Raw genomic sequence first — 27,895 nt, 5'->3', positions numbered from 1 at the left:
TCCTCGATACATCTACAGAGTTTGAACGAAATCTGGCCGTTTTAAGTGGGTCAAAATCGCACCCAAAGAAGTCGGTTACAAACGTACAAACAAACATACAGGTGAAGCTAATAGAAAGCGTGTAAAAAGTTTAAAACCTTTTTGGAAGAAGTGGCGGCTGTAAAATTATTGTTCTGATAGTAATTAAATTTAATATATTAATTATGATCACAATAGATTATAAAATCTAAAAATTTCATCATTTTATCAAATTTTGTTAAATTCATTAAAAAGTCTTGCAAATTTTTTTAAGTTCTTAAAAGTTAGAAGTACGACTATTGAATAAAATTTTTTAAAATTCCTCTAAATTACCTAAAGTTCTATTAAATTCAAAATAACAATCTTCCGAACTTAATTATACATTATCGTAAAATTTTACAAAATTTTATAAGTTTCTATAAAATTAAAAAAAATTTTTTTTTTTTAAGCTAAAGTAAATATTTTTCTTCGCGCATTGTTTGGAACTTGTTATTTTCAGCTGTAAAACTTCATAGCCGATTTCTATAGAAATTTCTCCTGTGAATGTCAGAATCCCGCTTGCGTACTACTAGCAGTAATTCCTTCCATTTCAATTCATATCTATGCTCATGAACCGCATGCGCACAACTCACTGTACTCAGCTGTTCCGAAAAACATTCCACACGACTATAATTACAGGCGCACGTGGTGATTAACTTTGTTACTAAATAACACTAAACACTGAAGTAAATTAATCTTAATTGCACTACAATTAACTGAGTGTTGCTAGTATTTTTAATTGTATTAGTGTCTATCATCTAAATAATTATTCCCACTGCTAGACCCGGAAATGTAAGTAGTAAAAATATTTATCGTTCTAAATAAATTGTAAATTCGCCGATTATAAATTTGAAAATGTCACTTTATGTTTTCAATTTTGTTCAATTAATTTTTGCTTTGTCAGTAAAATTGTAAACAAAGTTATAACAACCAAAACATTTTTCTATTTATTTAGTATAACTCACAAAAATTCACGTAAAAAAAAAAAATAAAAAAAAGAAATGGAAAAATTACATTAAAAATAGTAAATAATTTCGCTTCTAATTTAAAACCAGCAAAATTTCAATTTTAAATAACATTTTTTCTATGCAAACTTTAAATATTAATTTTCATAGTAATACTTAAATTTTGCGATGTAATTTTTACAAAAATTATAAAAATTACGATCTAAAACTGTAATTATTTCATACAATGTAATTTTTCCCTTTTTATTTTTCGTATTGAAAAAAAAAAATAAAATTTTCAAAATTTTTTTCTTCAATTTAGTGCTTTTGGCTCAATATTGTTGCTTCTCAAATAAAAAAACACTCTTGAATTAATTAAAAAAAAAACTTGTGCAAAAAAAAAAATCATGAAAATAAGTAAGACGTTGTTTAGTCGTCGAAAAAATTTGACAATTAATTTTAATATTTTAGATTAAATATTTATTCAATTCGGCTGGACCAATAAACTTTTCAGTTTGACCAAAAATATATCAAGAACTTAAAAATGGGTAAAGATCGTTACCTAAGTTTGAACGACGTCAACGTGGTCACAGTATCGGAACTCGTGAACCGTCGCTTCTTTGACTTCTACGCTCTGCGTAAGTACGACATAGGGCTGCACAAGCCGCTGTCATGCACCCTGTTGTACGCCGCAGTGATGAACGCTGACGAGGAATGCGTGGACTTGATCCTTCCCAAGCTGAGCAGCGTTTTTGCAGACAAAGGCGGCTTCTTCATCAAGCACCATGAAAGCGCCGTGCACCGCGCGCTGAGCAACCAAGACTTCAGTATCCTCCGAAAGTTGGTTGAACACGGTGCTAGCGTGAATGACACTGATTCCGTGGAGCATGAAGGCCAACCACTGCTGCACTTTGCTGTGGAGAAAGGCTACTACGAGATAGCCAAGTTCCTAGTGGAGAAGGGAGCCGACGTCAACATGCCAGGACACGGCAGCCACTGCGAAACTACTCCGTTGATGGAAGCCGTGATAGGCGGATCAGAAGACATGGTGAAGCTGCTGGTAGAGAACGGTGCTGACGTCAAAGCTGAGGACAGCGAACAGGATACTCCAGTGACGGTAGCAGCTTCAAGTGGGAAGCTGGAGATCATGAAGCTTCTGCTGGATCACGGTGCTCGTGTTGAGCTGTTGATACCTGAGTCAAAGTGGAACGGTCGCAAGTCGATCATCAACGAGGTCGTCTGCACAGGTAACGTCCAGATCCTGAAGCACTTGCTGGAGAGATTCGACGTAGACCTCACAGCACCCTTGGGAGATCTAGCCTGCTCAACGCTCGCCTTCGCGGTTATGGTCAGAGCGAATAATGGCCCTGTCATCCAAGAGCTGCTGGATGCTGGTAGTGACATCAACAGTCTATCGGACAACAACAAGCTGCCGATTGAGATGACCAGGACCTTCGATCTTAGTGACAACAAGATACTGGTCAAGAAACACGTCGTTAAGTTGGTGGCTGCTGGCCAAGAAGTTTGTGCAAAGAACCTCCAAGCCGTTCAAGACCCGGAGTTCGCTGATCTAAGGCAGGAGTGTGAGGCTGAACTAGAAGAGTTGAAGAACACAAAGTTGGAAGGCAGTAATGTTACGCTCTTTGATGTGTTGTTTGGAAAAGTCGCGAAGAAGCGGATGAAAAAAATTGATGTTAAGAAATCTATGGAGTCTTTGGAAGAGTATCCGCTGTATGGACGCATGCTGTTTTATCGGCTAAAGAAATTCCGTGGTTGAGTTTTTTTAATGTGCCGCTAGATGGCGAACTGTGACAGTGTATTTTTAACTAATAATCCTTGATCATTTTTCAATGAAATGTATTTTTTTATTTTTATACTATGTACGTATTTTTTTAAAATACAATTCTTATACTGAATTTTTGAATTAATAAATTAATAAATTTTTTTTTGTAAAAATTACAATTTATTTGATTAAATTATACAATTTAGTTAATTTATCTAAAAAGAATAAATAATAATTTGAAAACTAAATTAGAAAAACTTCTACTAAAGTTCTTCTAAAGAAATCCACTTAAAGAATTTTCAGATAAAATACCCATTTTATTTTCTTTAACTATATTTACAAATTGCAAAATATAAATTAAACAATTAAAAACCTAAAAAAAAATACTTTCCACCGGTAAAATTTCCTCCACCCTAAATATTTACACATAAGTTCGCATGTAATGCAGAACAATGCACTTGATTCTGTGCGCTTTGTTTGCTTTGATCGGAACCATATCTTCCTGGCGATTTTGGAAGAACTCCATATCAAGGTCATCCATGTTGATGAGATCCTCATCTTCGGCAAGAACCGCATTGACCAACCAAGCGCTGGTGAACAATCCGTACGGCGCATGATGTTTGAGCTGGTTCCTGAACCAGTCCAACGAGAGCGCTTGGACGTCAGCGTCATTGACACGTAACTCTCTCAAAATTTTGGTGAAATGCCGGTAATAGATCTGGACCAGCTCGTCGTATTGACTATTAATGATCGGCGACTGAGCACTCGAATAGACGAAATAGTGGAAGTCGATCGCGGGAGACACATGTCGGACAATCTGGAAGTCAATCAGCTTGACGTCGCATACACGCCCACTGGCGTCGTGCTTGAACAATATGTTGTTGTTCCAGCAATCTCCGTGGCTCATAAGGTTGTATTTGTCTTGTGCAGGCTTTGTGAGAGCTTTCATTGTTTCTAAAACAGCTGGTCGTTGGGAATCTAAGAATTCTATGGCTTTGACTAACTCGGAAGTTTGTTCGAGCGACTTTAGATGCTTTACTGCCAGGTCGATGCTCATTTCGATTGATTGTCCGAGGGAAGGTGTCTCGTCTTGCGGGAATAGTATTTCTTGCAGAGGTGCCATAAGCTCCGTGAAGAGTGAAGGGTTGCTGAGTTTCAAGGCCAGAGATGATGCATGGAACGATGCCAATTTCTGGAACAAATTTGACGTTTATATACGAAGTCGGTATAAAAATATATCCGTCATTAATCATTATACACCACCCTATAAAAATTCTAACTTGGGAAAATTTAGTTAGTTAAACAATTTTTTCTGTTACCTGAACAACAGCTGTGCAGTGTTCCATGTCAAGAAGATTGCTTCTCGGTTGCACAACATAACCTTCTAGTCGAAGATCATCCATAACAATCTCATCAAGGCTAGCGTAAATGCACGGTGGCGCTACATTTTTAAAGTGTGGAAGTATATTTTGATAAACATGAGCCTCGTTTTGGAATACTTCAGCATTGCGGACCAATTTTGCCGTTGGGCGCCAGTGGGGGCAGTGTTTTGTTACTACTGTCTTGTTGTAACCTGCAAAATAAATATATATAATTTATTTCAAACTACGAATAAATAATTTTATAAATGAACTATCTAAAGCGTTTATTTCTAGATTTTCCAAATTTAAAAATAATTAGCAATTTTTTGCATAAAATACAAACTTTTTCCATTTCCGAATTTTCCATTGATAGTCGTGCGGATAACAACTGACAGATAATTGTCTCCAATCTTGCTTCCAGCTTCATCAGTGCAACTAGTTACCTCCAACTTCGGGTCGTTCTCATGCTTTCTTAAAATAGTTTGGAAAAATTCTTTGGCTTCTAAAACAAATCATCAAATAAACAAATAAAATAAAAGTAACATCAATCTTGCTGATTGCTACTGATAACTCGCATAAAAAAATATATATTTGAAGATATCAAGTAACTCATTATTAAAAACTTGAAAATCATTTTTTTTCCTTAAGCCAAAAAGACGTATGTTGAAAAAAAATTTTTTTACGCTCTTTTGGTCCTGCCAAAGTACTTATATGTCGTCAGCAAAGTCAATAAGATAGACGGTTATTTATTTAACCTTGTCTATTGCAAGTTTTGTTAAAAAGAAAATGATTGCTCGGTATAATCACAGATCAGAACGTGTCAGATACGGGAAATAGGTGAGTAAGTGCAACTTCAATTATATAAGTTGTCGCCGTCCTTGCACGAATGCTTCTCAAAGCGGTAATTTTTCTCAACCTTGATCTTCCGTCAATGACATCAATTTATTGGTTCTCGCAATCTCTATGATGCCTTACAATTATTATTAATTGTAATTTATTACTGCATTTAATTACTTGCGAGTCATGATCAAGGAAACTTTTTTATCGCTTATTAATATCGGAAAAATTCATCTGTTAGTGTTAAAAAAATATCAATAATCATTCTTGTTAGTCAGGTGTACTTTATGACGCATTGATCATTTGGTGTTTAATTCTATATAGAAAAAAAAATTGTGAGTCACGTACAATATTATTGACTTAAAATTCATTAAAGGATCTTAATTTTAAAAATTGTTGTTTTTGATTTTTGAAATTTTTTAATAATTAAATAGAGAAAAATAATTTTTTAAATAAAATTATTCTGAGAAGCTTTTACCAAAAAATTGTTATTAAATTTGTAATTGAAAATTTTGTTTTGCGCGCAGTAGCCTATTGGATCCGGCTGTTGCTTACCAAAACATTGGACCGGGTTCGAGTCCGCCGTACACCAATTAATATTTTTAATATTTAAGTGTATTATTGTGCTCAGTTTTTTTTTTCTTTTTTTTTTTTTTTTATTTAGCTTACTAAATTTTTATTAAACTATTAAATTAAAAGCAACTGAGCCTCAAGATTAATTTATTTATAATTAAAGAAAAATTAACCAGGTGTTTGACCAGAATTTAGTCGCAAAAATAGAAAAATATTATTTTTTAAAATATATTTTTTTTTTTACGTGAGAAAAAAATTTAATAAATCCCAAAAAAAACTTCTGTCATTGAATACGATGAATAATAATAATTATAGACATTAGAAATAACTTCCATCATTTCAATTCAGTTAAAATCAGCTGTTGATGGTAAAAACGAGCGTTTTGTTTTGAAAAAAGCATTTTTAAATAAAAAAAAAAAAAAATATTATAAATTTCGCACATATTTTCAAACACTTTTTAAGCTTTTAAAACTCAACAAAAATTTGAAATTTTACTTAATTTTTTTCATGAAAAAAAAAAATTTTTACGATCACACCATCCTTAAATTTTCCCGAAACATCACTTCAGTTTTTAAGTTCGAAAAATTTCCCAAATCGAAGAAAAATTCTTCGAAACTTTCCAATAATTTTCATAAAAATCATTAAAAAAAAATTTTTTTTCTTTCAAACAATAATAGTACCTGACACACTTCTGCGCTCCATTTGAACAGTAGTGCACTAGGCCTAGGCCAACGAGGAACTATTCCGATAAACTTTGCGATTGCCTTATTAAAGTGTTGGCCATTCAAGGAGACGATGATAATCAATGCACTTGCTTCTCACTTTATAAGTGCAATATATTGTCATACTTATTTTTGCAATGTCTCTATCCCTCTTTCTTTCCCTCTGCATACATATACACATCACACAAGGCTCAATTCATTTCAAACCATCAATTATCGTGGATGTTTCCGTGATCCCTATTTATTAATAATCAGCATCAACGCGGAAACAATTAGTTTATCAGTTACATAACATTTTATTTTTATCCACGTAAGTTTTAATAATTACTTTATTAATTTTTCGCTCAATCGCTTCTGTCATTGCAACAATTTAATTCTATTTATATTTATCCATTTTTTTTGTAATACTTGATAAGAATAAGCTGACGTAATGTTTATCAATATTGATTATTTTCCTTATTATTCTTTTCTAATTATGTGTTTACTAACCTTGAAATAATTAAGTGTTTTTTCAAGATAAATTTTTTGCAAAAAAAAGTTTTCATTCATTAATTTTTTTTTATTTTTAATAATTTTCTATTATTAATTTTGATGACTAAAGTGTCTTCTTACAAGATTTATTTGAAAATATTAGTAGAAAAAATTTTTTTAAATTATTTTATTAAAAAAAAAAAAAAAAAAAATTCATGAAAAAAGTAATTTTTAATTTTTTTTTTTTTTTTTTTTACGATTTAAATTCCCCTGAAAATAATTAATTCTTCCCAACTATCTACTCACCTAGTAACTCTTACTCTTGTATGGTAATACAAATTTTATGTGAATCTGGGGAGTTGATGACTTAACAGAGGCGTCTTTCGTTCTCGAACTTATCAGGGTGGTTAAATTGAAAAAGAGCATAAAAAATATAAAGGCAATAGGCAGCGCTAGCAGATTACTCTGGATAGGAAAAAAAGGTAAAATATTCGTTAAAATAATGGGCAATTCATTTTACGTATGCTATTCTCAATTTCTTGGTTCACCTCTACCATCTTCTGCACTCACCTCTTTCATCATCCTCTTCTTTGTACCCGTCTCCTTCCTCCGCGAGCTTAAAGACGAATACCATTAGCCAGTGCTCTGTCTTTTATAGAATAAGGGAGCGATCGTCTTTTATCCGTTAAAACCGTTAACTCCGAAAGACATCAAGGGGAATAAGAATTAGCTGAGCCTTGAAAATCGATTTTATTATTTAATTTCTGCTAACTTATGAGTCAAGTCTTTGTCAGTCGATGCAAAATATGAAAATAGTTGATGATGATTGCGGATAATTTTTTTTATTTAAAAAATCGATTGCTTGTCATTATTGCGACTACCTGAGTGTCTTGCAGCTCTCAAATCTTACCTTTCCTTCTAAAAAAATTTTCCTATAGCTAATTATAATTATACAAAAAAAAAAAAAAAAAAAGAAATACAAAATCTTTTAAAGTTATAAATATAATTTATTCAATTTTCATACAAAATGACTTAAAATAATATCACAAATTTCAAATTCTCAAACTCACCAAAATTAAGATGGCTTCATATCACCATCAAAAGCCTGACCATTTCATAGTTTTCGGCATCGACGGCTTGCATTAATGTCGATTTTCCACTCTTGGTCTTGATTTCAGTGTTCGCACCACGAATCCACAAGAATGCCACCATACTCCAGGACTTTATGAGGGTTGCAAAGTGTAGCAACGGAAGACCTTGGTTCTTCCAGGCATCAGGATGCAGCGAGGTCTTGAAGAGTCCGAAGAAGTTGTTGGTGAACCGGCTGTTGAGGTCCCCACCGTGTTCGAAAAGCAGGGTTGCCATTCCCAGGTGGCCTTTATAGACAGCAACCAGGATAGGATCACAAATCTCATCTGACCTCATCGAGTGTTTCGCGCCATGCAGCAGGAGAGTCCTGGCACAACCAGTAAAATTATTTTTTTATTAAATTAATTTTATCGTTTCGGACCAAATTAAATTATAATTTTTTATTTAAGAAATTTATAAAATTTTAAATTGATCATTAAATTGAAAAAATTAAAAAATTATGAAATCCAGGGATATTTTGTCGGGGGATCAAGATGCCTGATACTCAAAATATAATTGATTATCCATATTCACAAAATAAGCTATCGACATATTTATAATCCTTGAACAAAACGTGAAATCGTCAGCCAAACAGAGTGAAAATTTTCAACTGAAGACTGTCGCCGGAAGGCTGATGAAGGGGATCCTTGCTTCCAGGGTGACATTCGTTTGCTGCTTATTTGTCGCCCGTTAAATGGAATGAGTTACTAAGACGCAAAAGAGATCACGGATAAGAGAACAAATACAGATACAGGAAGATACAGCGATACATATACATGTATATTTATGCTTGGATTAGTGCGGGGCGTCTCGGAGTGAGAGTCACGACTCAGGAGCCACGACTAGAGTAACGAGTCTGAGGAATAAGGAATGGAGTAAAGAGCTGCACAAGAAGCAATGGGTGAAGATACCTAGGTACGATCGGGGGATGAAATCGTTACTAGAATACTTGCTCAATACTCGCGCTCTATATACGTATATATTCATGTATATATAGACAAGAGCGTTGTGGCATCTTTAGTATTCAATCTCCCCACCCATCGTCGTATTCTTCGAGTTTACTCAGTATACCCTACTCAATTTACGAACGAATGTACCTTACAAAGGGTTGGACGCCTCATGTTACATTTAATTTGGATTTGTTAGCTCCAATGTGTCATTATTTATGTTTAATTTGGAAATTTATTCAGATCGATACAAGAAATTTTTATTTAGTGCTAATTAGAAAACCTAGCAAGCAATATATTCCTTTAAATCTTAAAAATATTTGTAGAATTATTTTTTTGCTAACTTGTAAAATTTTCTTGAAGATTAAAATATACTAAAATTTTCTGAAAATTAAATGAACTTTTTTTTCGGCGATTTTTAAATGAAATTTAAATCAATATGAGTTTAAAAAATAATTAAGTTATCAACTCTAATTTTAAAATTTTGTAGAAGAAAGGAAAACTATGCAATTGGTATATAATAATCGTTAAAAATAAATTTATCAAGATTTTTAAAGCCTATTGCTATTTTCCTGAATTATTATAAGTTACTAAAGACAATTATCAAATGAAAATCTCAATGTAAGAATAAGCAGCCAAGAAAAATAACGTTCTCTTTAAAATGCCGGTTTCTTCGAGTCATTCTCTTTAAAATGCCGATTTTCTTCGCAACTCATTATAAATCTTCCTTCATTGTTACAGTCATAAATCTATGGAAAGAATTATCAGTATTATAAATTCATCTAGCTTAAAATTTTTCAATAAGTTGTTTGGCTACATATTTCATCTTTATTTATGAGTCAATTTTCCTATTTTTATTTTTAGTCTTTAATTTGTTGAACTTTAAACGTTGCAGCATTTTTGGGATTAAAATTTTTACCTTTAGCTTTAAAGACTCTTTAATTGTCAGTTAATTCAATATTATATTCTCATTAATTGACTAAAGTATTGCCTATATTTTAAATATATACGAAATAATTCTTCCCACCACAAAACTTTACTATATCCAGAAAATCAATACAAAACAGAAATATCCATAATAACTCAAGAGTAATAAATCCTTTGTTCCAATCTCAAAATCTTAATCTCAAAAATTTCGTCCCCGAGCCCAAGAGTACGTTTATATAACTTTTTAATGAATATTCCCGGGGATAATTTGAATAAATTATAACCAATGGCGTTTGACGGGCATTGATAGCCACTAAAATGGTGTCTGTGAAATGAGGAGTAGGGTCTTTTTGGCGTACTCTACAGTCATTAATTCTTTTGTCTCACACCCTCATTCTCATTTTTACAAACATTATTATCATTGTTATTATTATCGTCACGACTCTCTTCTTCCGAATCTTTATTAAAATTAATGCTGAAGTAATCAATTCTTATTCCAATTACTAATTTACATAGCTATCCTTACGAGTGAAATTAATATACTGTGGTTTTAAATGAAAATAACGTATACACAGAGAGGAAAAAAAAATGAATTTTTATTAAAAATATTAATACATATTTTTGAGTTTAAAATTTCAATGTAAAAACATTATTGATATATTTGAAAAATTGTTAATAGATTTTGATAATAAAATGTGACTATATGTCTGATAAATACCTTTTTTTATCCATAAAAAGTTTTCCAATAAAAGGACATGTATGAAAAATAATTTTGTATATTCATAATAAACTCGAAAAAATTTAATAAACAAAATCCAAGTGAAGAAATCAAAAGAATTTGTTCTATGAAGATTCGGGATGAATTTAATTACGCGCTTGATAATTGCAAAATTTTAATTGCACAATGGCTGGCTAGTGTGCGTGAGGGTGCGTGAGTAGTAATGTATGTAAGAGTACGGAGCCCACGGGTGACGACCACGAAGGAGGCCAAGGGGGTTGCTGCACCAGAGGATGAGGATGAGGATGAGGGCGGAAAAGGGGTCGATGGGGGTTTTCCGAGGTTGGGGCCATGGATCGTCAGTGAGAGGGAGTAAAGGGGAGGTTAAAAGAGTGAGGATGGAAAATGGAGGTAGTATGAGGGCAAGAAATGACCGAGCTCCGAGCTGGGCATATATGTATAATTATAATAACATTACTTGACAGAAATGGCGGCGAGTGAGCCGAGCTTGTGCCAGAGCATTGAAATATTACACTTAGCAAAGGGAAAATAATTAAAATTCAACCCTTGCTGGTCTCTACTCCTCATATATGTTTCCATATATATATATAAATATGTGGATGTATTTTCTACATATCGTACTCCAAGGACGAGGTCCGGATATGATGTTTTGTATTTTTTCTTTCCACCTCCGTAGTTACCCGGTATTCTAGAAACGTTTGTTCGTTATGTAAACGCGATGTTGCTATGAGAAAAAAAAATATTTAAAGTAAAAAAAGGAGCTTTGAACTTCTGTCTTCAACCCCTAACTAAATTTCATTATTATTTTTAATTATTACTGCTTCTATAATTATATTTTATTATTATTATTATTATTATTATTATTATTATTATTATTATTATTATTATTATTTTGCTATTAAATGCTCAGGGGGGTTATCCCCGGAGTCCGATTCTCCGAGGGCCCAGTCTGAGCTCCATCCGTTACTGCTGGACCACTCCGCACAACAAGGCAGTTAGTGAACTGAAGAGTACACTTGTTCAGTTTAGCCATATATAATAGCTAAATTTGTCATTAAAGACAAATTTTTGGGAACTGGGGGAAATAAAGGATAAAGGGGGAAGGGGAGGACCTTTACTCAGTAGGAATTTTCGGTAACTGAAAAAGTAATTCGGACAGCCCAGACCGGGAATCGAACCCGGATCGTTTGGTTACGCGCCAAAGGCTCTACCAGTTAAGCTATCCGAGACACTGTCCGTAATTACTATTCAGTCACCTAATAAGGCCTATCGAGTAATAAACACCACCGTCCATCTTACGGATGGAATTAATTATACTTATTAATTAATTATATACTTATTATTAATAAGTATATATTATTATTATTATTATTATTCCATCTATAAAAATATTAATAATAACTATTATGATTTTCTTGGCTTAAAAAAATTTAACTTCCCGTGTAAAAAAAAATTGTCATAAAACTGTCCTAAAATTGTTCTAAAGATTTTTTGACTCAAGATTTTTTGACGCTTGAATCAATTTATTTTTTCTAAGTGTTCAAAAATTAACAAATATTTTTTTTTTTTTTTTTTTTCAAATAATCTGTTCTTTGATAAATATTTAAATTTATAAAATAGTTGGTTGCATTCTGAAATTTTCTTGAAAACTACCAAGAAACTGAAATAATCTTAACATCTAAAAAGTAAGTTTACAATGGTATCTATAAAATCACGGTGTGTAGGTTTAATCAAGGGCGAACGGTGAAAATGTTTTCGCGGCGTGAGTTTGTTGAGTTTAACGAATTGTTTTGATAAGTCGCCAGGACAATACGTCGTTAAAGCGCACAAGACGGTTGTAGGTGAAGGTACTGGTAGTTGGTGAAAATGCTAAACTATATTTATATATATATATATGTGTGTATATAGGGTAGTGAGAAAGCTGCGGCAAGATCTCCCGTTACGAAGACACAGGGACTCTCGAAGTTTAGATTAAACCCGGTACGGATAAATATTCGTATAATGGAACACTTGGGTGCTATAAATTAGCGTGACGATAGCATTCATGTTTCTTCTTCTTCTTTTATATCTTTCCACCTTATTCTGTAATGTCTTCTTTGAAAATTCTATGACCACATACATATTTCATCGTTTTAGTATTCATTTATTTTTGACATATTTGTCTATTGTAATTTTGATTAATTAAATCAATATTTTGGTCAATTTTAATAGTTTAATTTTTTCTAAAGATTTTCCCTTGAAAATTATTAATTTTAACAATAATAAAAAAATACAAATAATAATAATAATAACCGAACAAATTTAGCATATTTTCAATCTACTAACTTTCACTTAAGTATCGCGCTAATCTCAAAGACGTCTCGCTTACTCCATCCTATCAAAACTCGGGAAAGTATCGGGCAAGTTTGTTGATCCCTCTCTATAAAGCACGAGTTTCGGTTATGCCGTTATTTTCTTGCCACCCCATCATTCCGATGCTCCTTTGCATATTAACAATATCGTTCGAACGAACCGAGACATAACGGAATAACCGAGAACAGAGAGAACAACGGCTTATTCTCATAGCAAAATAAAAAAAAATAATAATAAAGAATAAAGTCTTAGCGGTTTTACGGATAAAAAATTATTAAGGTCTTGACTCATCCCCGATTCCCCTTTCACTTTTCGTCTTGACTAACCCCACACTTTTAACTTGGTACCCCCGACTCTTTCCTTCAATCCGCATCCTTATTCAACCCCAATGGCTCTGCTCAGACTATTTTTTTTTTACGATACTGCCAATTACACGCCCGTTTGAATTCACTATTCCCGAGCCAACAAAATATCCGATATAAATTTTTATCTCAACCACCACCACCATCACCACCAGCACCATCACCACCAGTATCCACCAGGCTTTACCGCCTTCTCTAAGTCCATAAATAATTTTCGCCGTTTTTTCATCCCTTAATGACTTTCAAGCAATTTATTATGGTCATTGATTAAAATTATTTTTCTTTCCCTTTTTAATTCTTATTTTAATAAATTTCGTAAGCTTCCTCTTTCACGAGATTCGTTCGTTTTAATTTTTAGGGCACGGTAATTAATGTGTTGGTTTAAGGATTGATTTTTTTTATTCACGAGATGACTTTAGAATTTTTTATCAAGGAAATCCGGCTGTGAGTTATGGATAATTTTTATAAAACCCAGAGCTTTTTTATGATTTTCTAATCAAAATTATTTTGAGGACATTTTTATCGTCTATAAAGAGACCAATTCCATCCATAAAAAAGTGTATTAACAATTTTAATGCATACGAAATATTTTAATAGTTTGTATTTATGGTTTCCGAGTCCCATTAATTCGTTATTAAATTTTTAGGTGAGTCATAAGGCGTAATGTGCATATTGACACGGCAATATATATAATGTATTTTATTTATTCATTCTAGACAAACATCATAATATTTTTAGATATTAATAGAAAATTTATTCAGCTCAACAAATACACTTTTGAATAACACAAAAAATATCTAAATTTATTTTTTTAATTTTTTATCTAAATTAACGGCACCTCAAAAAGTTGGATGTTGCTGACTTGATGACGGTTCATCTAAAACACAAAAAATTAAAGTTTACTACTTTTTAATTTTAAAAGTTAATAAATTTGAACCTTTACGGGAATAAAAACTTTGATTCGAATGAAGACTAACTACGACCTTTAATTTTTCATTCATGATCATCACCTGTGTAGAATAATAAAAGAGCTTTTTAATATTAAAATTAACTTGTGTATCTGTAAATATAACATGATAAAATAAAGCGGTTATGCTGCCGCAGAAATAAGCACACAAACCGGTTCATTAGAGACATTTGAGTTTCTGACATTAAGGACGCAGCTAGACATTGGGGGGAGTAGGGACGGAGCAGAGGGTGAAGGGTTAGGGGAGCTTCTGAGGGAGAGGCACGAAAGTGAACGAGAGGTTTCGAAGGAAAGGTATATGGCGGGGTAGGTTTTAGAGAATTCAAGATATAAAGCACGACAGCCTGAAAGAGTGAGATGATATCGCAAAGGGGTTGACAGGATTCTAAAGTAGAGGGTGGTTGGGTGGCTGGGTGGGGGCGTGGGTAAGGTAAAAGAGGTTACGCTGTGACCGTGGAATGGAGCAAGTACAGTAGCAGGGCGAAACGCGGCACGGTAGACAAAATCAACAACGAGTAACGAGAACTCGGTGATATTAATCCACTCGACGAGTTTTCAAACTTTGTACAAAGCCAGTGATACTGATGTCGTTGACGACATCGTCGTCGTCGTCGTCATTGCATGAGTTGAGCATACGATTTTACGTTTGCACACGCTTATTTACTATTAAACCATGATCAATATTTTGCGATGCTCATAAAAAGTTCCTCATAGAAAATATCTTACAGAGGCGGAGCTTACTTGAAAGGGATTTCTATCAACTATTATGTTTTATTATTAAAGGTTGATACGAAATTTTATTTTTTTCTACTAATTTTGTCTTTAATTAATGAAATTACATGAAAAATATGAAATAACTTATTAAGGACAACACACGAAAAAAAAAATATCGCTCTCAGAGCAATATTGTAATGCTAAAGTAGCTATCCCCACTCAACCAACTGTTAGAAAGTTACTAGAGCCATCTAGTAGATCGCTTTGGCAGGAATACAGTAGTTGGCTAAAATAGCTAATCCGGTGCGCTGGGAGAGCCATACGAAATTGATGGGAGGGGTAAATGCCTCGTTGAAGTCTCAGATTCTGCACGCAGTCTTGTTTGTTGACATATTTTATAACCTCCTAAATTAATATAATTATTTACTACTAACCTGTAATTAATATGCAACAGTCGAAAGTTATGGATTATAATTAAAAAAAACTTTGGTTTATTAATTTTTTGTTCTTTCCAATAGAGATATTAATAGTTTGGGTAGTTTTTAAATAAAGTTGAAAATAATTAGTGCAATGACAGGATCAAATCCGAATAATTTAATGAAACATGTGGAGGAGCAAATTTATAGATCCAACAAATTATTTAAAACTCCTAGAAAAAATTTCTTAAAAAATTGACCATCAAAAAATATATAAAACTTTGAAAATTCTTAAATTCGTGTGACAATTCTTTTTTAAATGGTCTATGAAAAATAAATAAGTATTATCAAAAATTTGTTAATTTAATATGCAATCTATTTAATAATTTTTAGTTACTTATTCTTTTTTATTTCTCTGTATAATTTTTCAATAATAGTTAATAAAAAATTGAATCGATAGAATAATAAAATTTTTTGTTATTAAATATAAAATATTAAATAATTAAATCGTTTTGTCTGGTAAGAGGGCGCTGTAAGAAAAATGTTGGTTAGCTATTCTAGCCAACTAACAGATCGCTCCAGTAGCCCTAGAGTAGTGCTCTTGTAGAAATACACATTGCTATAGTAATAATCTAGGAGTAGGTATCGAATAGATGGCTTCAATAACGATTTTTTTTTCCGTGTACTAAAAAAATTGCAACTAAATAATTAAATCGCCCATTGAAATTTTGATAACTAAAGAATGAAACACTCAAATACTCGCTCGATAACAAAGTATATTTTTATCTACATATCGAGATCATTTAAAGATACCACAAGGACACTTGAAAACCAAAAAATAAATAAAACCCTCCAGCAGTTACGGAAGCGTCCCCAAGTGGGATCGGAAAGCAGAGACATCACAAAACGATCAAGTATTTCCAGACGTGAGCAATATGCTATCAAATCCCCGTAACCATCAATACCCTTCGTTCTTTCTCCACACAGCAACCAGAAGAAATAGTAAAAGGTAGAGTGAAAGAAATGTCCCATTTTTATATGTATGTATTCATACTTTTTTGTAACCCAACCTTAAACATCTTTTCCAATGACTCTCATTCCCTTTAACATCCTACTTTTAAGCATTGAGTTTGCCTCTTATCCTGAAATGTTTTACATTGCAAAATCAATGCAGGGATCGGCAGCCACCCTCATTTTACTTGATGTATAGAAATCCCTCCAAACATCTCACCATCTTGACATGAGACTCTACTATTATATGCTTTGTTTATAAATCTTCGAGATATTTTCTAAAGGGTTAGAACTAAAAGGGTCGATTGATGAATATTCGGATAGAAAATAATGAATTAAAATGATTTTTCGGAAAATCTTTCAATTCTATTGACCAGTCTAAATTGTTCCTCGGGAAATTTCCTACGAGAAACATTGTGTTTTATAAGTTAATAAAATTTTTTTTAGGATATATCGGGACATTAACAAATTTCGAAGAATCGGAAATTAAAATTTTTGACTCTGGACCATAGAAGTGGTCATAACTCCTAAAGTAATTGCTCTAAATGCAATTCTGACCACTCTAAATTGTTCCTCGGGAAATTTCCTACAAGAAAAATTGTGTTTTGGAAGTCTAAAAAATTTTTTTTAGGATATATCCGGACTTTAACAAATTTCGAAAAATCGGAAATTAAAATTTTTGACTCTGGACCATAGAAGTGGTCATAACTCCTAAAGTAATTGCTCTAAATGCAATTCTGACCACTCTAAATTGTTCCTCGGGAAATTTCCTACAAGAAAAATTGTGTTTTGGAAGTCTAAAAAATTTTTTTTAGGATATATCCGGACTTTAACAAATTTCGAAAAATCGGAAATTAAAATTTTTGACTCTGGACCATAGAAGTGGTCATAACTCCTAAAATAATTGCTCTAAATGCAATTCTGACCACTCTAAATTTTTCCTCGGGAAATTTCCTACAAGAAACATTGTGTTCTATAAGTTAATAAAATTTTTTTTAGGATATATCGGGTCTTGAAAAAAATTCGAAAAATCGAAAATTCAAATTTTTGACTCCAAAACATAAAAGTGGCCATAACTCCTAAAATAATGACTTTAGGGGCAAAATAGGCCATTCTAAATCGTTGAAATTTTGAGTTTGTGTTTTCGGATCGTTCAGCGGCCCTATCTCCTAAAATAATAGCTCTAAATGCAATTCTGACCACTCTAAATTGTTCCTCGGGAAATTTCCTACAAGAAATGTTGTGTTTTATAAGTTTATAAAATTTTTTTTAGGATAAATCGGGACTTTAACAAATTTCGAAAAATCGGAAATTAAAATTTTTGACTCTGGACCATAGAAGTGGTCATAACTCCTAAAGTAGATGCTCTAAATGCAATTCTGACCACTCTAAATTGTTCCTCGGGAAATTTCCTACAAGAATCGTGAGGTTTTATAAGTCTAAAAAAATTTTTTTAGGATAAATCGGGACTTTAACAAATTTCGAAGAATCGGAAATTAAAATTTTTGACTCTGGACCATAGAAGTGGTCATAACTCCTAAAGTAATTGCTCTAAATGCAATTCTGACCACTCTAAATTGTTCCTCGGGAAATTTTCTACAAGAAACATTGTGTTTTATAAGTCTAAAAAATTGTTTTTCATGAGATATCGGGTCTTGAAAAAAATTTCGAAAAATCGGAAATTAAAATTTTTGACTCTGGACCATAGAAGTGGTCATAACTCCTAAAGTAATTGCTCTAAATGCAATTCTGACCACTCTAAATTGTTCCTCGGGAAATTTCCTACAAGAAACATTGTGTTTTATAAGTCTAAAAAATTTTTTTTAGGATATATCGGGACTTTAACAAATTTCGAAAAATCGGAAATTAAAATTTTTGACTCTGGACCATAGAAGTGGTCATAACTCCTAAAGTAGATGCTCTAAATGCAATTCTGACCACTCTAAATTGTTCCTCGGGAAATTTCCTACAAGAATCGTGGGGTTTTATAAGTCTAAAAAAATTTTTTTAGGATAAATCGGGACTTTAACAAATTTCGAAGAATCGGAAATTAAAATTTTTGACTCTGGACCATAGAAGTGGTCATAACTCCTAAAGGAATTGCTCTAAATGCAATTCTGACCACTCTAAATTGTTCCTCGGGAAATTTCCTACAAGAAACATTGTGTTTTATAAGTTAATAAAATTTTTTTTAGGATATATCGGGTCTTGAAAAAAATTCGAAAAATCGAAAATTCAAATTTTTGACTCCAAAACATAAAAGTGGCCATAACTCCGAAAATAATGACTTTAGGGGCAAAATAGGCCATTCTAAATCGTTGAAATTTTGAGTTTGTGTTTTCGGATCTTTCAGCGGCCCTAATTCCTAAAATAATTGCTCTAAATGCAATTCTGACCACTCTAAATTGTTCCTCGGGAAATTTCCTACAAGAAATATTGTGTTTTATAAGTTTATAAAATTTTTTTTAGGATATATCCGGACATTAACAAATTTCGAAGAATCGGAAATTAAAATTTTTGACTCTGGACCATAGAAGTGGTCATAACTCCTAAAGTAATTGCTCTAAATGCAATTCTGACCACTCTAAATTGTTCCTCGGGAAATTTCCTACAAGAAACATTGTGTTTTATAAGTCTAAAAAATTGTTTTTCATGAGATATCGGGTCTTGAATAAAATTCGAAAAATCGAAAATTCAAATTTTTGACTCCAAAACATAAAAGTGGCCATAACTCCTAAAATAATGACTTTAGGGGCAAAATAGGCCATTCTAAATCGTCGAAATTTTGAGTTTGTGTTTTCGGATCTTTGAGCGGCCCTAATTCCTAAAATAATTGCTCTAAATGCAATTCTGACCACTCTAAATTGTTCCTCGGGAAATTTCCTACAAGATACGTGGTGTTTTATAAGTTTATAAAATTTTTTTTAGGATATATCGGGACTTTAACAAATTTCGAAAAATCGGAAATTAAAATTTTTACTCTGGACCATAGACGTGGCCATAACTCCTAAAGTAATTGCTCTAAATGCAATTCTGACCACTCTAAATTGTTCCCTAAGAAATTTCCTACAAGAAACTGTGTGTTTTATAAGTCGATAAAATTTTTTTTAGGATATATCGGGACTTTAAGGAATTTCGACGAATCGGAAATTAATATTTTTGACTCTGGACCATAAAAGCGGCCATAACTCCTAAAATAATCGCTCTAAATGCAATTCTGACCACTCTAAATTGTTCCTCAGGAAATTTTCTACAAACAACTTGGTGTTTTGTGGGACAAAAAAAATTTTTTTAGGAGATATCGGGCCTTGAAGAAAATTCGAAATATTCACAATTTCGACTTCGGTCCATCAAAGTGGCCATATCTCTTAGAGTAATTGCTTTAAATGCAATTCTGACCACTTTAAATTTTTCCTCGGGAAATTTTCTTCAGAAAACCTACTTCTTTTATGGTTCTATCTTTTTTTTTTTTTAGGAGATATTTGTACTTTCCGAAAACTTCAAAAATCGTAGATCAAAATTTTTGGTTTCGAACTATGAAAGTAGCTCGGAGAGCTTAAAACTACGTGATAAGTATAGCTCTTCGAGTTTGATAACGTAATAATCGCAATTTTGCTTGCTCGATTACGAAAGTAGCGGGAAGTTGCAGGGATGGCCTTCAGGGTCAACCGTTTTCGAACCTTCCCACTACATACTTTAATCTCATATCAAAATATTGTCTCTGTCAAGAAATCTCAGTGTATCGACAGTCTTTATTTTATCATGAAAAAATTTTTTTTAACTTTTTTTACATTTTTATTTATAATGGGAACTTGAAAAATTGAGAAAAGTTAAAAGTAATCCATCAATTTAAATAAATGACAAAATAAATTTTATTGCCGGTTTTTTATTATTAAGATAAAAAAATGATATGAAAGAGATGTCGTATTAGATCCTGCCAAAGGCTATTTTCAATAAATTTGTCTCATTTGAATGTCGTCTACTACAATAGCAAGATTCAAATCTTTATTTTCTCGATACACGAGGGTTATTCCACTTACAAAAAAAAAAGAAGAGAAAAAAAGTCATAAAAGCACATATAGATTTCTTTCAAGTGTGTGAAAAAATTTGTTAATAATAAGTAAAGTAAAATAGAAAAAATTCTCATGCATAATGAGTAACTGTAACGAAATTAAATAACATAGAAAGGAAAAAAAGGAAAAATAATAAAATAAAACTTTATTATTATAAGTAAATTACATTATTATCAAAGGAAATCATTTTCAGTGGATGCTTGAGGCGTATGTCCTTTTCGTACATTTAGCGTTCCTTTGATCCACTTTTACACGTATATAAAGTCCGCACTATAGATATATGTTCACAATATGTATTTATTATTATTATAATATTATATTCTTTTATTTCAACCAAAAAATATATATGTAACAACGTTTTATCATTTTTATCTTGAGTAATACTACGTCCTAACTGTCACACTAAAAGAGAATTCCCGGGAATTATGCGGTTACTTTGCATGCGAATATTAACAATTAAATTTACTTCATTAAAATTTTCTTTTGTTAATTTTCTTACGGGGTATTGCAAAAAAATCAAGCCCTCGATGGTCAATATGAAAAACTTTTCCATGTGGAAATTTTGATATGAAAATTCATCGAAATTTATTATTCACGGAAATTTGAATAGCGTGCTACGCGCGCTTTAATTTTAACCGATAAAGAAGAAAATTGAAGGAATTTTTACTATTTTACTATCGTAATTTTTATTCCATAAAATATTAACGGACTATACTTCTCATTTAGTAATTTTTACGTTCTATTATTGTAAATTTTATCCAACAAACAAGACGAGCGGAGACTCAAAAAGTCCAATACTTCAGAGCTAATTATACAATATGTGTTTGTGAATTTTACAATTCAACTATTGTAAAAATTGATAGTCGGTTTTTTTAAAAGAAGTTTTAGGGAGAGAGAGAGAGAGAGAGAGAGAGAGAGAGAGATAGCAGGTTGGACTAATTGCTAGTTTTATAGTAACCGAAAAAAAAAATCGAAATTTTTCGTCCTATCCGGGAATCGAACCCAGAACTCTTTGGTTGGCAGCCCGGGGACTCTCCCTCTACGCTATCCGAAGTAAACTACTACCAAAGTCCTTCAACACTTAGATAAACTCGGAGTCTAGCGCTGTGCACGGCCATCACTCACACTAATTGAAAAACATTCCAATGCGACTATTGTAAAATTTGTTAGACTTTTATTGGAAAGATACAGAGGCAGCACTGGACAATTTTAATCTCTCACTTTTTACAATAGTAATATCGCACTTTTTCTAATCGTAAGTTTGAAAATTTCATGAATTAATAGTAAATTTTCTTCTAAAATATTTGACTAATTAATACTAATGAAAGTATAGTCTTACAATAGTTGCATCGTAAATTTTTCCAGAAATTTTTTTCCGTATACTAATCTTCACTGGAATAATGACAAGATATTAAATAAAAAATCAATCAAAAAGAAAAAAAAAATGATCGGACGTTTTTCCAATTTAATTTAGAGATGAAGTAGCAGTTAACCTAGCCAATCAACTGATATCGTAGAGGCTTAAGCTTCCCCGAAGTGCTTTAACTCCTGATTCAACGTTAGTTCGACGTCCGTGTGGATGTTACGTTCGCCTGATCACAAGTTAGTGAGCTTCTAGATAGCTGTATAAATGTACACTATACTATACTTTACTGTATAACACAATAGTGGGATGTAAGACGTTAGTCTGCGTTCGTGTGTTTAAGACTGAGAGAGAGAGAGAGAGAGGGAGAAAGCTTTCATATAAAAGTATAAGAAGTAAGAGTCTGAGGATAGTGGTGTAGGGAAGAGCTCAAGTAAAGAACAAGTTAAATAGAAAGAAAGAGAGAAAAGGGATTGGGTCAAGCCAAGTTTATGACTGGGCATAAGCCGGTTATAGGCGACGCCGATGTTATTTGATGGCCAAATGCACTTCGTGTGCTTAACTTTTGATACAGCCGAAATTATACTTCACTTTTTTTCGCTACGCTGTATTGATTGGCTCTTTCCTGTGACCTTACTTTATAAAGAAAAATACGAAGTAATTATAATGAAAAAAAAAAAAAGAATTTCTTTTTTTTAAGTTTTGCTAGTTTCTAATTAATAAAATAGTCACAGCACTCACCATTATCTTCCAAATCACCCAATATTATTTTTATCGATAATTTATTAAAGAAAGCAATTAGTACCAATGTCACAATGAAAATTACAGTAATCGAGCAATAAAATTAAAATGTTAGGAAGAGTTATGACTTGTGACTTATAAGTTTTTAAAATAACGAGAGTCAATAACTTATAGGCCAATAAAGCAGAGATAAGAGTTGAGAGACTTTTGATGGTGCGTATCATAATGGTGGAAGTTATAATACTAACTTGTAAAAAAGAATACTTTACTTTTTCTTATTACGAGGTATGAAAAATAACAGCCCAGCTCGTATCGGGCGTTAATGTTTCTATGGGGATTGATGTCTGCTTTTATGGGTTATTTATTTAATACTGACAAATTTACCCACAGTAGAATACACCATCGGGTTTTTTATGCCACAAAGATATTTATTCTAATAATTTTTTTTCATTACGGACATTGAAATCGTATATATTCATTATTTACCGATTTTTTTCATGAAGCACTAAATTATCCGTACAAAAAATTTTTTATAAAATAAAATAATACATACTGACAATCTGCAGTCACTGTGTGACTGAAAAACTTTAATAAATAAATAACTAAAAAAATGACTAAAAAAAATATGATTTATTTGATACAATTTTCTATTCTAAAAATTTTTTCTAAAGCACGAAATTGACTGAGTGCAAAATAGTAAGTAATTAACGATGCGAGTACAGCAATCCAATCGAAAGCTATCGGAAACAACGATTTGGTTGTCTTTGAACCGCTTAACGCATTAATGAATCCAAGATCTGAAATCTTCTAGCAATGTTGTTTTAGTAGTATTACACACACTTGGAGTATTAGCGTATAGGCGGTCTCTTTTATCCAACAATCGACTCCTTGTATCGACAAACTCCGCGGCTCTTTAACGCACACCCCACTACACTTGCGTATTTAAAACTTTGATCTTTGAGCCGACTTATATCGCCTCATCGCACGCGTTCCGTTCCCCTCTATAACCACTTACTTTTTGACATAACTCGACTATGTGTACAAGTATATATATGTCTATGAATATTGCCGCTACAAACGTTGATTATGCTTTTGAATTCACTTTTTCTAAATTCACAACATAGCTCTTTTTCGCACTTTGCCGTTTGCCGACTTGCTGGTGGTCTAATAATTTATATTAACACTAATCATCTTCAATAATATATTATAAGATCATAAATAGTACTTGATCATAGATATTTCAATTTTTTAACCGTATTTCAAATCGATATTCATTTTTTTTCTTATAGGACACTTTAATCATTGTTTTTTGTCACAGAGTGACTGCAAATTGCTAGTAGTCATCTATTTTGAACAAAAATGACCAAATTCTTTTAAAAATTACCAAAATTGATTATGACAAAAACTAGAATTTTATTTATCCAGCAAACAAGATAGAAAATATGAGTATCCCCTAGCCATAACCTTCTATCCATAATTTCTTATCAAGATCAGGGTCGTCGTCTTGTTCCCCCTATCACTTTCTCTTATATCCTGTTTACCCTCCCCAAAACACAAAAAAGACAAGATCACGTAAGGGACAAGTAGCCCGAGGTAATGAGTCCAAAAAAGCGTCAGCGGCGTCTAATGTCAGGAATTATAGCATATTGCCAATAAAATCCGATGGTCCAAATCGAGCCAGCCTAGTCGTTGTCGTTTTCATCCTTGTATCAACCCCCTCCCCTCCCCTCCCTTCTTCTCTTCTCATCTTGTCTCTTCTCTTGCTGTCGCTCTCACCCCAGCGACGCGAATTTCTGAAAGAGAATGCCAGCACTATTGCTGCCAGGGACTACACTAGGGTGACCAAGAAATGAAAATAGGTTGTCTATACACACACTTAATGTCTTTAGTATTAGTATATTGGCGTATACTTTTGGTTATCATATAACGAACCCTCCATTAGATTTTTTTCATCCCTTGTGAGGTTATTGAAGTTAGAGATATTATTGATGATCAATGAAATGAGATAACGGGATTATTAGTCATTATGGAGGAAATATGAAAAAAAAAATATAAATGTTAGAGTAATCGCTAAATGGGGTAATGAGTCTCATCGTTATTTATGATTTAAGATTATTAGCTCGGTAATGGAAGTATGATGTATGAAATCGAGAGATAAATTTTTTTATTGGGAGCTGAGTAATTTCTGAGCAGATCTGAGAGAGTAATTAAAAATGGTAAAAATTTTAGTGCTTTATTGATGATTCTTTATTTATCTGTTGATTTATTTCCTGCGCGGGAACAGTATCGACAAAGAAGCTGGTTTTTTCAAACTTTCAAAATACGAATACTATAAAATTTATTGAAATCATATTTGATTAATAAATATTTTATTTTGTGTATGGTAAGCTGTATCAAACAATAATTTTTTTTAATTTTAAGACACGTATTAAAGGCTCTTTGAATTTACTCTACATCAAAGTGAAACAAAAATTTCATATTTTCCAGAATAACAAATCGAAAGAAAACTTTTTCAGTTATATTAAAAATTTTTTATACATCAACCGATTAACTTAGCAATTACAATTTAAAATTGTTTCGCCTGAAGAATAAAAGTCATTCACAAAAATTTATAAAATTTTTTTAAGTATGTTAATTATTTGTGTGAAGTTTATAAAAGAATCCTTAAAAAACAAAACAGTTTTACAGAAAAATTGCAGGTAACTAAATTTAAATTAAATCCATCAAATGATATCTGTGATTTAGACATAGCTAAAATTGAAAATGCAAAAATAAAATAAGCTCATGATCTTTGAGTTGTTTTTCTTCTAAAAGATAAATCTAAGAATAATTTAGGTGGAAAAAAAGTTCTCACTGCAATTCAAAGTGTTGAACCGAAAATTGAAGATGTTATAAAATTCTTTAATAATTCTTTTTCTCAGTTTCAAAATTAGTTTTTAATTTGAAATTAATTTTAAAACCGTCTCAACAGTCCCAAGAAAAAAAACCGGACTAATGATGGAAATGTATATTGTGATAGACGAAGCACAAGTGACAAACAGAAAGTTTTATCCTAAAAATTCGACCAAAATTACAAAAAAAAATCAGATACATGAAAGAATATCGAAATTTTTTAGACATAAAAGTTAAAATCGTAAATTAAAATTGATTTTCTTATTCTTATGAAAAAATTATTTGAAATTTATTAGACGCACAAAATATAGCTAGTGTAGAAAAAAATGTAAGGGAATATAATAACTTGGTTTAAAGTTTCTGCAAGCGAGAAGCAAAAGCGCCTCGGCGCCGCCTGGTGGTCATTTTTAAAACTAAAATTTAAAAACGTCATAAGTGCAATTTTAAGCGCTTAAATGTGGAATTAGCATTAAAAAATTATAAAAAAATTGTTAAAAATAAAAAATTTAATTTTTTAAAAATAATTTTTGGAATAAACTTGCTTGTTAAAAAAAAAAGATTCTAGGTAAATTATAGTAAAATTTCAATGCAGAAAATTGTAATATACTTTTTAAAAAAATTAATATTACAAATTAAAAACTTTTTATGAAATAAAAAAAAAAAAACTCAAAAATTCAATACTTAATAATAAATGTAAATTCATAACTTCTCCGAGTCGTCAAATCTAAGCTCTCTAGTGTCACCAGCAAGCCCCTCGACGTCAATCTTATGTATTTAACCATCAACTACACACCACTGACACTACACCTATTAGTGCATTAGTGTTAGCGTGGCAGCAAAACTACACATGGAAGGAGACGGTGAACCTGTACGAACTAACACAAAGTAAATCTCTGGAGTAAGAATCTTTGTCATTTTGAAATTGTCCGTATAACAACCGACAATAATTCGAATCTGTGGAAATTAATGAAAAGTTTTGAAGTAACCCCAGTACTCCTTCCTCCTTCTCCTTCTGCGTTCTGCTCCTTCATCGGTATATATCTGTATACTCGTATATGCGCCTCACACTATGCCCCATAGTTAACTTTCTCTGTTCTATAACTAAGCAGTGTTAAATATGCGCACGAGAAGATTTAAGGTCTAAAGGGGTTGAAAGTAATTTTACTTAATATCGCCTTGTGCTTTATCCAAGATCGACTAATCGTGACAAATAATACTCTATTATTCAAATTATTATCCTTTAGTTAACTCTTTCAAAATTCTATTGGTAATTAATCCCATGAAAAAAAAAAAAATGTTATTAATTAGAGATTTAAAAATATATAAGTGATAATTTTTTATGCTTAAAAAAAATTATTATAACTTACTTTTTAAAAAATTAATTCGTAAAAAATTTTACTTTTCTAAAAAAATGAGATCTAGACATGAAGCTGTGGTAAGGGTTGGAAGGTAAAGGTTTCCTCTATCTAAAAAAAATTTTTTTTGATGTAATTTAAGAATTAATTTATTATTCTCTGATAATTTTCTTGAATGGAAATAAATAAAAATTAATTAAAGGTATTATTCATAAATTTTTTCGGAAAATAGATTGACAATGTTATAACGGCGTACAAATAATAAAAAGAAGCAGACGTCGCCATCTAGCGTTGTCGAGAAATACTCTCCAGCGAATCTGTAATGGTAATTCTTTACGCAGAGAATTGATTGCTTCTAAATATTCCTATAAAATCTTGCAGGAGTTACAAGACCGTTTCAGTGATTTCTGATAAAATTTAAAAAAAATAAAAAAAATTTTTTTTTTTGTCGAGTTTTGGGTACTTTATAATACATTTGTATAATTGAGTCTTTTATAAGTAATATTTTAAAAAAATAAAAATATTAGGTAAATAATTTAGTTTTTAAGACCTAAAGTTGTTTTTATTTCGTATTTCTTTTATCTTCAGCAATTTTTTATTTATAGAATTGTTTTTTCTGAGGCAACTTCGTTTAGCGCAGCGGCCCGAAAGTTAGCGCTTTCTGGCTGGATGACAGAAAAATTTTTTTCTGTCGACGTAATATTTACCTTCTTGGTCTTGGTAAAAGTACGGAGAGTCAACGAACAAGTGGTAGACCGCTGAAATAGACATCGAAGTTTAATTTATAGCAAAAACATGATTTTTAACAAATTCCAAAAAGTTTCTGTGGCATTACACTTGACGAAGACGTAGACCCACTGGACGTCTGAATCGGCGTAGATATCTGGCGTAAAAGGAAATTTAGTCTGAGCTGGCATTAAGTATTTATTGGGCGGATTTGCACATCCGTACCATCCACTGTCTCCGTAGGTTGTCTGCCGACGTTCAAATCTTCCAGCGTGCCCATTGTCTGTTACCGAGGTCCTTATAATTTCTTGCGACGTCACCTTCTGCATAATGTACAAGGTCATGGACCTTCAGTACCAAAAAGTATCATCGAGTCTTGCACCAGAATCAATTTTAGAAATACTCACTTTTTTCTCAAAGTCGGGGTTAGTACT

General features: G+C 32.0%; 3 protein-coding genes across 4 annotated transcripts; 1 reads left to right on the top strand and 2 right to left on the bottom strand.

The window, feature by feature from the left end:
- The first annotated feature begins 680 nt into the window (after positions 1–680).
- Positions 681–2,950, top strand: LOC141532197 (uncharacterized). 2 transcript variants are annotated; one of them, XM_074250425.1, is made up of 2 exons: positions 681–849; positions 1,516–2,950. In XM_074250425.1, the coding sequence occupies exon 2, from the start codon at positions 1,546–1,548 to the stop codon at positions 2,776–2,778; it is 1,233 nt and encodes a 410-aa protein (XP_074106526.1). In that variant the 5' UTR covers positions 681–849; positions 1,516–1,545; the 3' UTR covers positions 2,779–2,950. The 2 variants fall into 2 exon arrangements, with proteins under 2 accessions (XP_074106526.1, XP_074106525.1); XM_074250424.1 differs by having other exon boundaries at positions 1,473–2,950.
- A 130-nt stretch (positions 2,951–3,080) lies between these two features.
- Positions 3,081–6,412, bottom strand: LOC141532198 (uncharacterized). The gene is made up of 4 exons (XM_074250426.1): positions 6,236–6,412; positions 4,489–4,647; positions 4,104–4,357; positions 3,081–3,976 (listed from the first exon to the last, which is right to left on the bottom strand). The coding sequence occupies exons 1-4, from the start codon at positions 6,255–6,257 to the stop codon at positions 3,206–3,208; spliced, it is 1,206 nt and encodes a 401-aa protein (XP_074106527.1). The 5' UTR covers positions 6,258–6,412; the 3' UTR covers positions 3,081–3,205.
- Positions 6,413–14,042: 7,630 nt separating this feature from the next.
- LOC141532391 (uncharacterized) lies at positions 14,043–27,895 on the bottom strand. Its single transcript, XM_074250721.1, has 3 exons — positions 27,571–27,895; positions 27,443–27,493; positions 14,043–14,080 (listed from the first exon to the last, which is right to left on the bottom strand). The coding sequence occupies exons 1-3, from the start codon at positions 27,803–27,805 to the stop codon at positions 14,043–14,045; spliced, it is 324 nt and encodes a 107-aa protein (XP_074106822.1). The 5' UTR covers positions 27,806–27,895.

This window comes from Cotesia typhae, unplaced genomic scaffold (genome assembly GCF_013202065.1).
Source record: "Cotesia typhae breed Kobodo isofemale line unplaced genomic scaffold, CoteBio_Ctyphae contig_59, whole genome shotgun sequence".
Classification (NCBI taxonomy): Eukaryota; Metazoa; Arthropoda; class Insecta; order Hymenoptera; family Braconidae; genus Cotesia; species Cotesia typhae.
The sequence above is the reverse complement of the archived record's forward strand: the minus strand, read 5'-3'. Positions and strand labels throughout refer to the sequence as shown.